This window comes from Martes martes, assembly GCF_963455335.1.
Source record: "Martes martes genome assembly, chromosome: 4".
NCBI lineage: Eukaryota > Metazoa > Chordata > Mammalia > Carnivora > Mustelidae > Martes > Martes martes.
The window spans coordinates 34,907,915-34,920,530 of NC_137891.1; the positions used below are offsets into that span (position 1 = coordinate 34,907,915).

Here is a 12,616-nt window from a genome sequence, read left to right on the forward strand (position 1 = left end):
TGAGTGGGATGCCTTTTATTGTTGTTCTGTGCTAGTTTACAGAGCATTTCTGTGAAATGAATTTTCTTATCTTTATTTTATAGAACTCTTAACAGTTTTAACTGAAAACCATTTTAGGAGAAATAATTTGAAAAATTTCCCATTAAAAAAATGTGTATCATTTCATGAATTTATAGTATTTATTTAGAAACTTCTATTCTTTTTGGTGTTGAATGCATCTTGAAGATGAATGTCCTGTATCATTTACTTAAAGTGGACACATTATGTAAACTAGCATTTGTCATCTCCATAAGCATGAAGTATGTGTATAAGCCCTACCTATAATTGTCATTCAGGAAGCTGACAGATGGATTTTCCCTCTGTAAAAGCCGTCATTTGTGTGATTTGGGGTCTTTTAATAGTAAAGTCAGATGTTTGCTGCTAGGCTTAGTTCTCTTTGGGTGGGCAAAAAGTGAGAAAAGTCAGACCACTATTTTAGAAATTGTGAAGTCAATTTAAAGAAATAAAATGTGCTTATGACTTATGGCTGAGCAAAGATATATTAGGGATCACTGTGCATGCTGTGATTTGAATTATAAACCGGAGCAGATTCCTCTTCATCAAACAAATACCTTTTTCAGGGGTTGGGAGGAGTAATCCTTCCATATCACTGGCCTCAAACCCAAATTCCTGCAGGTGCTAGGTACCTCTAGGTAAGGGTACCTCTAGGCACCATGGGGAAGATAAATGCAGTTGCTCGATCTCATTTGTCAAAAGAAGCTAAAAACCTGAATTCTCTGCAAAATTCTCCCAAGTTTAAATGTTGGCCAAGAATCTTTAAAAATCTTTAAAAAATTTAAAATGCCATGTGGTTCAATATCCTGTGTACATCTGTAGGCTAGCAGTGTGTGACACCTTGAGGCTCCCCTGCACCCTATTGGTAATTCACTGTAGCTTTTAAATACAAATCTTCGATAGGCTCTTCTGTATCCTTGCCCCCACTGCCTTCTCTTCTCCTGTTGAAAACCACTGTTAAGAGGGGCGCCTGGGTTAATCAGTCTGTTAAACGTCAGCCTTTGGCTCAGGTCATGATCCCGGGGTCCTGGAATGAGCCCTGCATTGGGAATCCCTGCTCAGCAGGGGGTCTGCCCCCCCCCATGTTCTCTCTCTCACAAATAAGTAAATAGAAAACCCCTGGTAAGTCAATTGTAGTCACTTAATGTCTTTCATGGGATTTTAATATTATTAGGGAGGCACTATTAAAAATATTAAATATGCTTTATGCTACTTCATGCTACTTTACAATGCCATTTTACTTTATTTTTTAAATGTATTATTATTATTATTTTTTAAATTTTATTCATTTACTTGACAGCACAAGCAGGGGAAGTGGCAGAATGAGAGGGAGAAGCAGACTCCCTGCTGAGCAGGGAGCAGGATGCTAGGCTTGATTCCAGTTCCTGGGATCATGACCTGAGCCGAAGGCAGATCCAGAAACCCCTTATTTTATTTTTTAAAAGTGTTTTTTTTATTTATTTGACAGAGAGTGTGTACACATGAGCACAAGTGCGGGGAGCAGCAGGCAGAACAGGCAGAGGGAGAATCAGGCTCCCCGATGAGCAAGGAGCCTGATGGGGGATGGGATCCCTGAGCCAAAGGCATCCACTTAACCAGTTGAGCTATCCAGGCATCCCTATGGTGCCATTTTCTATCTGAACAGAAGCATACATGGGTAAATGATTTATTCAGAGTATAAGACAGACCAGTGGGTTTTCCTGTAACAATATGGAAAGTTCATTGATAGGGTTTCAGATTCCACATTGCAATCAACCTTTAAGGAACTATCACTTGCTGAGTTTTGGTGTAGTAACAAAGAATATCCATAATTTTAAAACTATTTTAAAAGTGTGTAATTATTTTGTTTGACATAGTGGCTGTGTTAGTAAGATGAATGAACAATTATTTTTTCTGACCCTGATTTAGTATTGGCTCCTTTAATGGCACCTTGAATTTTTTTTTTAATTTATTTATTTATTTGACAGATAGAGATCACAAGTAGATGGAGAGGCAGGCAAAGAGAGAGAGGAGGAAGCAGGCTCCCTGCTGAGCAGAGAGGCCGATGTGGGGCTAGATCCCAGGACCCTGGGAACATGACCTGAGCTGAAGGCAGAGGCTTTAACCCACTGAGCCATCCAGGCGCCCCTTGAATTTTTTTTTATTACTTTTATCTGCCACCCTCCCTGCCCAACTGCCATTCTCAGAGTGTGGTCTGCAGACTCTGGGTCTCCAAGACCTTCTCATGGGCTCTGAGGTCAAAATTATCTTCATAATAGGGGCGCCTGGGTGACTCAGTCAGGTTAGCATCTGCCTTCAGCTCTGGCCATGATCCCAGGGTCCTGGGATGGAGCCCCACTTTGGCTCCCTGCTCAGTGGGGAGTCTTTCTCTCCCTCTAACCCTCCCCCTGCTCGTGCATTCTCTCTGTCTCACTCTTTCTGATAAATAAATAAAATCTTTTTTTTTTTAAACCATCTTCATAATAATACTGTGACTTTGTCTTTTTCACTGTTTTGAAATTTGTGCTATTGTTCAAAAGCAATGACAGGAAAATGTTGGCTTCTTAGCACAAATCAAAGTAGTGGCACCAGACTGTATTGAAAATTACTATATTCTTCACTTTTTTGCACTTGCAGGAAAAACCAGTTTTTATTCAGGGGTGTCTTTGATGAAATGGTAAAAATTGCTAATTTTATTTTATTTTAAGATTTTATTATTTATTTGACAGATAGAGATCACAAATAGGCAGAGAGGCAGGCAGAGAGAGAAGGGAGGAAGCAGGCTCCCTGCTGAGCAGAGAGCTCCATGCGGGGCTCGATCCCAGGACCCTGAGATCATGACCTGAGCCGAAGGCAGAGGCTTTAACCCACTGAGCCACCTAGGCGCCCTCAGATTGCTAATTTTATTAAATCTTAACCTTTGAGTATCTGTTACTTTAATATGCAGTGTGACAAAATGAACATTGGTCACGTGGAAGAAAAACACTTCTGCAGTTGTTTCTGATGCAAGCTGAACTAGCTGCTTTCTTCAGGAACACTTACCTTACTTAAAATAAGCCTTGGGTATTTGACAGACATTTTCTCCAAAATGACCATAGTGAGCCTGTCATTTCAAGGAAAACAACTGAAGCTTTTGTTGCCAGTGATAAAATTAAGCTTTCAAGCAAAAATTAGAATTTCGGAAAGTTTGCATCCATCATTGTGAGGTTAACAAACATGATTTTGAAGATAGATCTGCCCAAGTCAGCACACCATTATTTTCCTTACAACCAGCGCATGCGGTTAGAGACTTGCACATGAGCAAAAGATTTGATAGGTTTCAGAAGGTTTTACGTTGCTCCCAGCCTTTAAGGAACGATCACTTGTCCAGTTTTGGTGTAATATCAAAGAATATCTGCAGTGATGTGTAAGGGGTGTTAAAATGTTGCTCGTTTTTCCAGCAGCTGATTTATATAGGGCCAGCTCTTCTTCCCATACTTCAGCCCAAACAATGTACTGTGACATACGGAATGCAGAAACGGATCTGAGAATGTAGCTCTCTAATACTAAGACCGATAATAAAGAGGTCTGCAAAAATGTAAAACAGTCCCCCATCACAAATAGTTTTGGGAAAATAGTTACTTTTCATAAGGTAATTTTTGTCTGTGTAATGAGTTTATTATTGTAATAAATATTCAAAAATTTTCTTGGTACTTAATATTATAAATATCAGTGTTTGTGACCCCCATAAACAAAAGCACTTTTTGGGGTCCTCAATTTTTTTTAAAGATTTTATTTATTTGAGAGAGAGAGAGTACAGTTGGGAGGACAGAAGGAGAGAGAGAGGGAGAGAGAGAGAGAAACATAGTCCCCACTGAGCAGGGAGCTCTGTGCCAGGACCTCAGGATCATGACCTGAGCTGAAGGCAGATGCTTAAGTGACTGAGCCACCCAGGTACCACTGGAGTCCTCAATTTTTAAGAGTGTAAAGTGGTTCTAAGATAAAATTTAAAATTTTGAAGTACATTATGAGAGGTCGAGAAGGAAGGCTGTTGGGAAGACTCTTAAGGAATATTTGGGGAGGTGAAAAATATGCATCCAGAGATTCTGATTTACTTTTAGAGAAAACCATTTTATAGGAGATACAAAGAAATAAACTTAATAGTCTCTGTTCTTGAAGACTAAAATCTCTTGTTTCTGATTAATTTTTAGTCTTTCTTTGGCCTTTACCATAATCTTACTCCTTGGTTACTTAGTGTTAAACTTTGAAGTTTTCTGTGGTCAGCAGAGACATGAGAAAAATTAAGGACAAAATAGGAGTTTTTATTATAGCTAAATTTTTTTGGTTTATATTTAATCTAAGATTATGGTCTCCTTACATTTTTGCTGTGAAAATGAGGTATAGTGATACTTAAAAATTATTTATTTATTTAATGAATGTGTGTGTTTAAATAGCTACCTTGCTTCTCTCATTATTCATCCAACCCCACTCCCATTTACTGTTCTGGAAATCCTGAAGCTGGGGAACCCATGGTCAGATAGAGGCAGTACAAAATGAATTTCAAAGAATGGATCTGAAAGTTGAATGTTTTGAAGTCAAATTTCAGACATACAGTGAGTCTTCCATAATCACAAAGATGAAGAGAATTATCCCTAATATGTTGGTGCTTCTTGCTTGCCAAGACAGCCCTAATCTTTCAGGTTCTTCCCAGCCATCCTCAGTCCTATGGATCAAGGGAGCTCTTAATATTTAAGTCATAACATGGAGTTGGATGGGTAGCAAGAAAGGTTTAGCCCTTTCATAGTATAGCAGATCCCCCATGTGTAGCACCAGCACTCAGTTGGCCACTTCTGTTTTATACCTAAGACCTCCTGAAGAGGATTCCCTGTCAGCATGCCTTTACTGGTTTGCTGTTGGCTTGCTGCAGGATGGTGTGGAAAGGGATTTTGGGTTTGATGATATCTGGACTGGATTGAGTAAGGTAGCCCCAGATTTTCATTTATCTGGTGCGGCTGGGAATGTGCCTGCTAGCTGCTGGCACAAGTAAGTGACCGCTTCAAAATACCCTCTGCAGCTCTGTCCAAGGCAGAGCCTCTTCTCCCAGTGCCGGCGGCTGGCAGGTGGGACCACCACGTGATAGCTCAAGTTTATTGATGTCAAGGATAATGCTGAACAGCTGACGTGCGAAGAGACAGTTCAGAGGCAGCAGCGTATATATATATATATATATATATATATTATATATATGCAGTACAGCATGACATTTATGTAAAAGAACAATGTGAAAGTTAAGGACTGAGTGCCTGTGCTTAGGAAAGTGTGGGGTGACAGAGCAGAAAAGACGGTAAAAGCTTGACTCCTATCTTTGCCATCTATCGAGCAACAGAGTTGCCCCCCCCCCAAAGTAATTTCATTGCTTTTTGAATTTTAGGCTCTAAGATTTAGAGTTTTTTTGGGGGGGGGATGCCAGAAATACTCTTACAGTATTTCTTTTCCTACAAGAAAATAATCTGGGTACAGATTTTTAATGTATAATTTAGTGTTGTAGGTAACCTTTTACTGTTGGCTGTTGTTTCCTTATATGGATTATTAAGCCCTTTATGCCAAAATAAAATGATACTGATACGTACAAGTTTTATTCCATGGATGGGTGGGTAGAGGTTGGAGTGAGGTCACTTTAAAGGCAGGTTGCTAATGGGATTATTGGGTAAGTGGTGAGTTACTAAATGTTTTCTTTATGTTAACCGGTCTGTTTACAAGAGCTAATATGGGTAATTGTCTTAAAAGAAGCCTGTATATTCATTCTTTTCTTGTCTGTTGTAAACTTTAGTCTGAGTTGGAAGACTTGGGGAGTTGATTTTGTTGAGATTAGATCAGGAACCTGTCTTCCTCTGAAATGGATTGTATACAAGTAGTAGTGTACATTTTTCACTGTTGGAACTGTATCTAAAGAAGTGGGAGAGTGGGGAAAGACTTGGTTTTCTCCTGTCTTTACTGTCTCTGAAGCCAGTTCAGGTGGAAACAAATGAATGCAAAGTAGACACGAAGGTCCTCTGGGAGGGAGAAACTGTCGATTTCTGTAGGAAGAAAAGTAGGGCTATCAGGACAAATTCATGAAGGAGGTAACATTTGAGCTGGGCCTGAAATAAGTAGGAAAGAGCCTGGAAGAAATGTACTGGTGGCAGATTTTGTCACTTTTTCACCATTAATGGTGATTGCTACTAAACATGAAACATGGGTAGGTGTACCTGGTCTTAAATTCCAGATATACAAAGACCATCGTCTTGTAGAAGGTGGGGTGGGTGTCAGGAATATCTTTCTGCCCTGGAGAATTGAAGCCTTTTCAGGATCTAAATATACCTACATTTTTGTTTTGTTTTGTTTTGTTTTAGAAATACAGCTAGCAATCTGTCAGGTTGCTTTCAGTTCAGGGGTATGTGTGTCTGAACACGCAGGTGTGGGATGTGACAGGGGAGATAGAGAATTCTAAAACTGATGGACCTGCACTGATGCTGTTCCCAATTGAGGATCGGTGAGAAGATGAATTATCTTTGAAATTATAATGTTAAATTTGGGGAAAAGGAGCCTTAACTTCTAAGGGATTTTTCGGGCAGCAGTGAAATATATTAGATTCCAGCAGATTATACTTTGACTTCTTGTCTCTTTTATTTTTTATTTTTTTTAAAAGATTTATTTATTTATTTGACACAGAGAGAGAGAGAGAGAGAGCAAGCAAGTGTGAGTGAGCACAAGCCGGCGGAGGGAGAGGGAGAAGCAGGCTCTCCGCTGAGCAAGGAGCCCGATGTGGGGCTTGATCCCAGGACCCCAGGATCATGACCTGAGCCGAAGGCAGTCACCCAACCCACTGAAGCCACCCAGGCGCCCCTCTTGTCTTTTTTAATTTTTGTTTATTTATTTCCCCCAAAGATTTTAATTATTTATCTGACAGAGAGAGATCACAAGTAGAGAGGCAGGCAGAAAGAGTGGGGGGAAGCAGGCTGCTTGCTGAGCAGAGAGCCCGATGCGGGGCTCGATCACAGGACCCCGGGATCATGACCTGAGTTGAAAGCAGAGGCTTTAACCCACTGAGCCACCCAGGCACCCCTCTTGTCTCTTTTTCTTTTTTTTCTTTTTTAAAGATTTTTATTTATTTATTTGACAGAGAGAGATCACAAGTAGGCAGAGAGGCAGGCAGATAGAGAGAGGAGGAAGCAGGCTCCCTGGGAGCAGAGAGCCCGATGTGGAACTCGATCCCAGGACCCTGAGATCATGACCTGAGCCGAAGGCAGAGGCTTAATCCACTGAGCCACCCAGGCGCCCTCTTGTGTCTTTTTAAACATCAGTTTGCCGTTACCCTACCTTGGTGCTTTAAGAAGAAAAAAAAAATCCGGCCTCTGGAGCTGTAAAATGCTTATAAATTTAAAGGAATGAAATAGGTTATTGAATTGGACCATAAGACTAAATCTTTGGTGTAGGAGTACTAAGGATTGTCAGAAGCTTAGTGCTAACCTACCCACTGGGTGTTAGAGCCGCCTCACAAAGGCTTCCGACCTATCCCTGAGTTTGGTTAAATGCTGAGGTTATTTTGTAATGTTATGCTGTACTCTTAAAATTGTTTCCCATCACAACCATATGTAAAGATTTATTCTGAAATGGAACTTGGTGAGTTCTAGGGTAGTTTGCCTTTTATTTTAAAAACAAGGGAAACTTTTGTTCATGTTGCTACTAGAGGAAATACAGTTCATGACTTCAAGCATTGTACGCTTTCAGGGAAAGATCCTTTAAAGTAGATGAGTGCCTAATAATTATGTAGAGACATTCAGTAATTTAGTAATTGAATGTGATCTTTGGTCTGCAGTGATTCTGTGGTTTTCTTGTCTCCTGAGGACTCTAATGTAAAAGGGGAAACTAAATACTCTTTATTTTATAGTTTCTTGTTTGTAGGTTTTTTGTTGATATCATCTGAGATTTATGCTTAGGGGGCCAATTTAGTCCTGCTAACTGTTTTGAGGTTTGCAAGCATGATATATTTTGTGCAAATTTTGGGAACTGAATTTAAGAAATTTTAAAAAAATTTGGTATTCAGGGAAACATCCTAAGAGTTCATGTAAAATCAGTTTCTATATGAAAGTTTCAGATGGGTTAGATGAAACTGAATATGACAATAAGTGCTAGTCCCACATAAACATTATATATGTATCCCATATAAACATTATATATGTATCCCCACTGATCTGTTTGCTTTTCAGACATTCAAAAGAATTCTAGGGCTGAAAAGAACCACAGGTGATTTTTAGTCTTCCCCTGCATAGAGAACCTGAGACTTAATGGGCTCAAATGAGCTCAGTTAGTAGTAGATGATCTGGGAGTAAGCTCCAGGTTTCTTGTTACCCAGTGGACATTGTTTCTAGTACAGATGGGTATACATTTCAGATGCTGTTAGGAGTCCACCGTGATTTTTGAGATTAGAAAATGGAATTGATGGCAGTGACCATCATTTCCCTAGTGGCCTGAGATTTGCTGTGGAGTTCTCGACTTCATACTCTTAGCATTTTGATGTTTTCAGAGCTTCTTTTAGTGTTATAAGTATGGTGTACATGGAATGGTATTTGAAGCCATGAAAGCAACAGTTGATTTTTAATCAGTGTTATTGCCCAGTTTTGAAAAGGCTTTGACAAATTTTATCTGCCCCCAGCTCCTTCCCCTCCCTCCAACTGTAGCCTTTGTGAAAACTCTCAAGACCTTGTGGGGCGAAGAGGAAGGACTGGGAATGAACGGGTTTAGTTGTCTGCAGGAAAAAATGTACCTTCTCGGAGTACTACTGTGGTTTTGGGGACGTAAACCTTTCTTAGGCTTTTCCCTCCAGCTCTGCTCCTGCCTCTGCTCCTGGATTCTGAAGGTCATTCTTTGGAGCCTCCCAGTTTATTTTATCCTTATTTTCTAGTTGGCCTTCTCAGAGCTCATGAATCCCACACAGTGCATTACTCTTACAGTATTTCATCTTCTCTTGGAATCCAGAAATGGGCCTTGTAAGTGAGCAAACTGGGATTTGGGAAAAGACTTGACTTTACAGGACAAGGAAAACACATTTTTGTTAATGAAAGTAAATGCAACACTAGGCAACAAAAATGAAAATGTATTTTGTTGGGGGCCAGACAGGTGCTGTTCTTTGGGAGTGAGAATAAAGTCACCAGTGAGGGGGAGAGAAATTAAATATGGCATCATTTGAAAGTTATTTTTGCTTAGGAGTAAGTTTCAGAATTGGCAAGTAACTGTATATATGTTAGTGTTTGAAAGGTGCTCCTCAGCATTAAACAGGGGATAGAACTTATAGGTTAAAATAAACTTGAGATAGTTGGGTCCTCCTAGAATCTCCTACTGAAATAATTAGGTTATTTGCCCATATATATAATAAATGATTTATGGCAGCTTTGAATCCTAAACTCGCTTTAAGCTGTGACTTAATTTTGGGGTGTGTATACCACTTTGATCTGTTAGTACAAGTGATTGAAATTTGATTTTGTCTATTTTTGTCACTTTTCAGAAAGCAAAATTCATGGAATTTCCTATTTAAAAAATTTTTTTCAAAAGATTTTATTACAGAGAGCACGTGTGCATACATACAAGCAGGGAGAGCCGCAGGCAGAGGGAAAAGGAGAAGCAGACTCCCTGCTGAGCAGAGGGAGGCCTCTTTGGGGCTCTGTCGCACAATCCCCAGATAGAGACCTGAGCTGAAGGCAGACGCTTAACCGACTGAGGCACCCAGGCGCCCGCATGGAATCTCCTATTGATTTAATGTCTTAATTTTTTTCTGTTGCTTTCTAAAATTCTGTTTTTAAGAGAATTATTTATGAAAATTTTTTGAAAGACCAGGCACTTGTTTTGGTAGCTTGATAGACTCAAACTCTTATAATCTCTGCATTTGATTACATCTTTACATTATAAAATGAGTTCCTTAAATTGGTCAAAGTGTCTAGTTTAAATGAGCATTACAGTATTTTGTATTAATTCCAGATGATTTTCTTGAGATAAGCAGCAAAATCATAATAGATAATATGGGTTAATATCTTTTAGTTATGCAGCCCTTTGAGATTTTTTGAAGCATAATATTCTTTTAGAAATGGGAGAGGTGTTTTCCTTGTTTTATAGATACAGACACAGAGGTCTTAATTTGTATAGTTTTGTGTCAGAAGGCCCTTCAGGAATTTGAGACTGTGTCTTAAGTCAGTTAGGCTTTCAGGCTTTTTCTTCCCCATTATGTTAAATTCTTAATAGATTTATGCTACCCCAGTGTCTTCATTTTATGATTTACATTTACATTTAAGGATCTCTTTTGGCATATATAGTACAGTGTTTAAAAAGTGGCTTCCATTAGTGTTGGTTCAAGTACCAGCTCTGTTGCCACTTTGTGTATTATAACTACTAGGAGTCTCAGTTTCCTCATCTGTAAAATGGGATTAATATTATCAGAGTTGCTAATGGGGTGGTGAGGGAAAGGAATTATAGAGTTGACTCAGGAATATTTTTTGGGACAAAAATCAAAGATAATATAAAAAACATTCTTACCACAGCAGATTTTTTTGTATACTCCCATTAGAAATCGCCAAATAATGATATAAGTATACCTATCAGAACTATTTTGTTTTGCCTGGTGGAGGGTATTAAAGAGGGCACGTATTGCATGGAGCACTGGATGTGGTGCATAAAAATGAATCTTGGAACTCTGGGGGGAAAAAAAAACTATATTACTTAGAAGGAATTTGTACATACAGTTTATTCATATTTCATTTTGTTTTTAAAGGTTACGGGAAGTTTCAGAAAAACTGAATAAATACAATTTAAACAGGTAAGAGTTTTAAGATATTTTAAATTTTCTGAAAACAGCATTTTTTTCTTTTGTAGGAAAAATAACTCATTTAGGCAGAAGTTATCAGGAGTATTTGAATCTATCAACTTTTTATGAGTTGGGTTCATTTGAATAATAGGTTCTATTTGTACTGGTTTTTAAAAAATCTGGCATGCCAAGGACATAAAATAACTATCAGGATATCATAATTATTATTTTTCAATTATTGCTTATTGTAATATGCAAACATTAATTTTTAAAAACAGGTTTTGCCAGCTTTTTTTTTCCTTCAGTTAATCAGATAAAAACAAACATACCAACCCTAGAATGTATTGGCCATTTTAAAAAATAACTTTTTTTGACTTTTTTTATTCCATAGCCACCCCCCTTTGACTGTATTGGAACAGGCTGCCATCAAACAGTGTGTGGTAGGACCAAATCATGCTGCCTTTCTTCTTGAGGTAAATTCTTTATTGTAAGGTGCAGAAATGAAAAGGAACTTAAATTAAAATACGGTTGTGCATTATCATGTATCTTCCTTTTTAACCGGGCAAATAGAAGTTTCTTGCCAGAGTTGTTTCAGAGATCACCCAGTTCCATTTCCTTATTGTGTACGTTCTTTGGCTCAGAGAAAGCTTAAGTGATTTACTACAGCTTGAAACCATAGTAATGGAAAAGTTCCTGATACCCAGTCAATTCCTTACTCTGAATTCTGTTAGAGATACTTTAACTTATTTTTCCTGGTGTCCTGATAATGTAATAGAAAACAACTTTCCCAGGTCAGGTGTGAGTGCCTTCTCAAAAGGAACTTATTGTTGTCTTCTGAATTGACAGTGATGGAGATGTAATCTGTTTATTGAATAAATTCATATTTTAATACACATTCTTACTTTGGTGATTTCTTCTATTTTCTTGGCTTTTAGGATGGTAGAGTTTGCAGGATCGGTTTCTCAGTACAACCAGACAGATTGGAATTGGGCAAACCTGATAATAACGATGGGTAAGACCTTAATGCCCTTTCTATTTAGTATGTATTTAGCTCTTCCAAGGTATTATATTAAACCTGTGCTTTGATTTTGATGGCCTTCAAGTTTAAAGAAAAGCTTTGTAGAAAATGAGGCACTTAAAATAGTGAAATAGTTATCTTGTGGTTTGTTTTAATTTTTCTGCAAGCAGTGATTTATAACTAAAATATTAGTATTGAAAATAGCAGAGAAGTCAGTCACTTTACAGGAGTTGGTTAACCATCAGAGAATGATTTATGTATGTGGTAGGTCTCAAGTCAGATCTGTTCTTTGACTGAAATGATTTTTTAGATCTTTTTTTCCCCCCAAGATTTTATTTTTAAGTGATCTTTATACCCAGTGTGGGGCTTGAACTCACACCCTGAGATTGAGTCTCGGGTTCTACCAACTGAGCCAGCCAGACCCCCTTCCCCACCCTTTTTAAAGTAATATCTATACCTAGCATGTGTCTCAAACTCACATCCTCCCCAGACTGAGTCACGTGCTTTACCGACTGAGCCAACCAGGCACCTCATGTTTTCTCCTTTTTAATATTTCCAGTTCAGGTAATGCAGTTTGAAATTGACCAAGGGTCTTCAAAATTGTGGTCTTTAAAAATGATACGTATAAAAACCATTGCTGCATAATGTATGATGAATTCCAGTTGCCTGCCTCTAAGGAAACCATGATTACTTGAAAAAAATCTAAAGAATTACTCATTTGCAGTTAAACCATGCCGTCACTTTGAACCAGG

General features: G+C 38.5%; 1 protein-coding gene across 4 annotated transcripts in view; it reads left to right on the forward strand.

Annotated features, from left to right (window-relative positions):
* Positions 1-12,616, forward strand: part of UBR5 (ubiquitin protein ligase E3 component n-recognin 5) — a 140,029-nt gene that overhangs the window by 33,807 nt on the left and 93,606 nt on the right. For all 4 annotated transcript variants that reach the window (XM_080800769.1, XM_080800770.1, XM_080800767.1 and 1 more), the window contains exons 2-4: positions 10,814-10,858; positions 11,238-11,319; positions 11,782-11,858. In XM_080800769.1, coding sequence (XP_080656895.1) covers positions 10,814-10,858; positions 11,238-11,319; positions 11,782-11,858 — 204 coding nt within the window. The remainder of the gene's footprint in view (positions 1-10,813; positions 10,859-11,237; positions 11,320-11,781; positions 11,859-12,616) is intronic.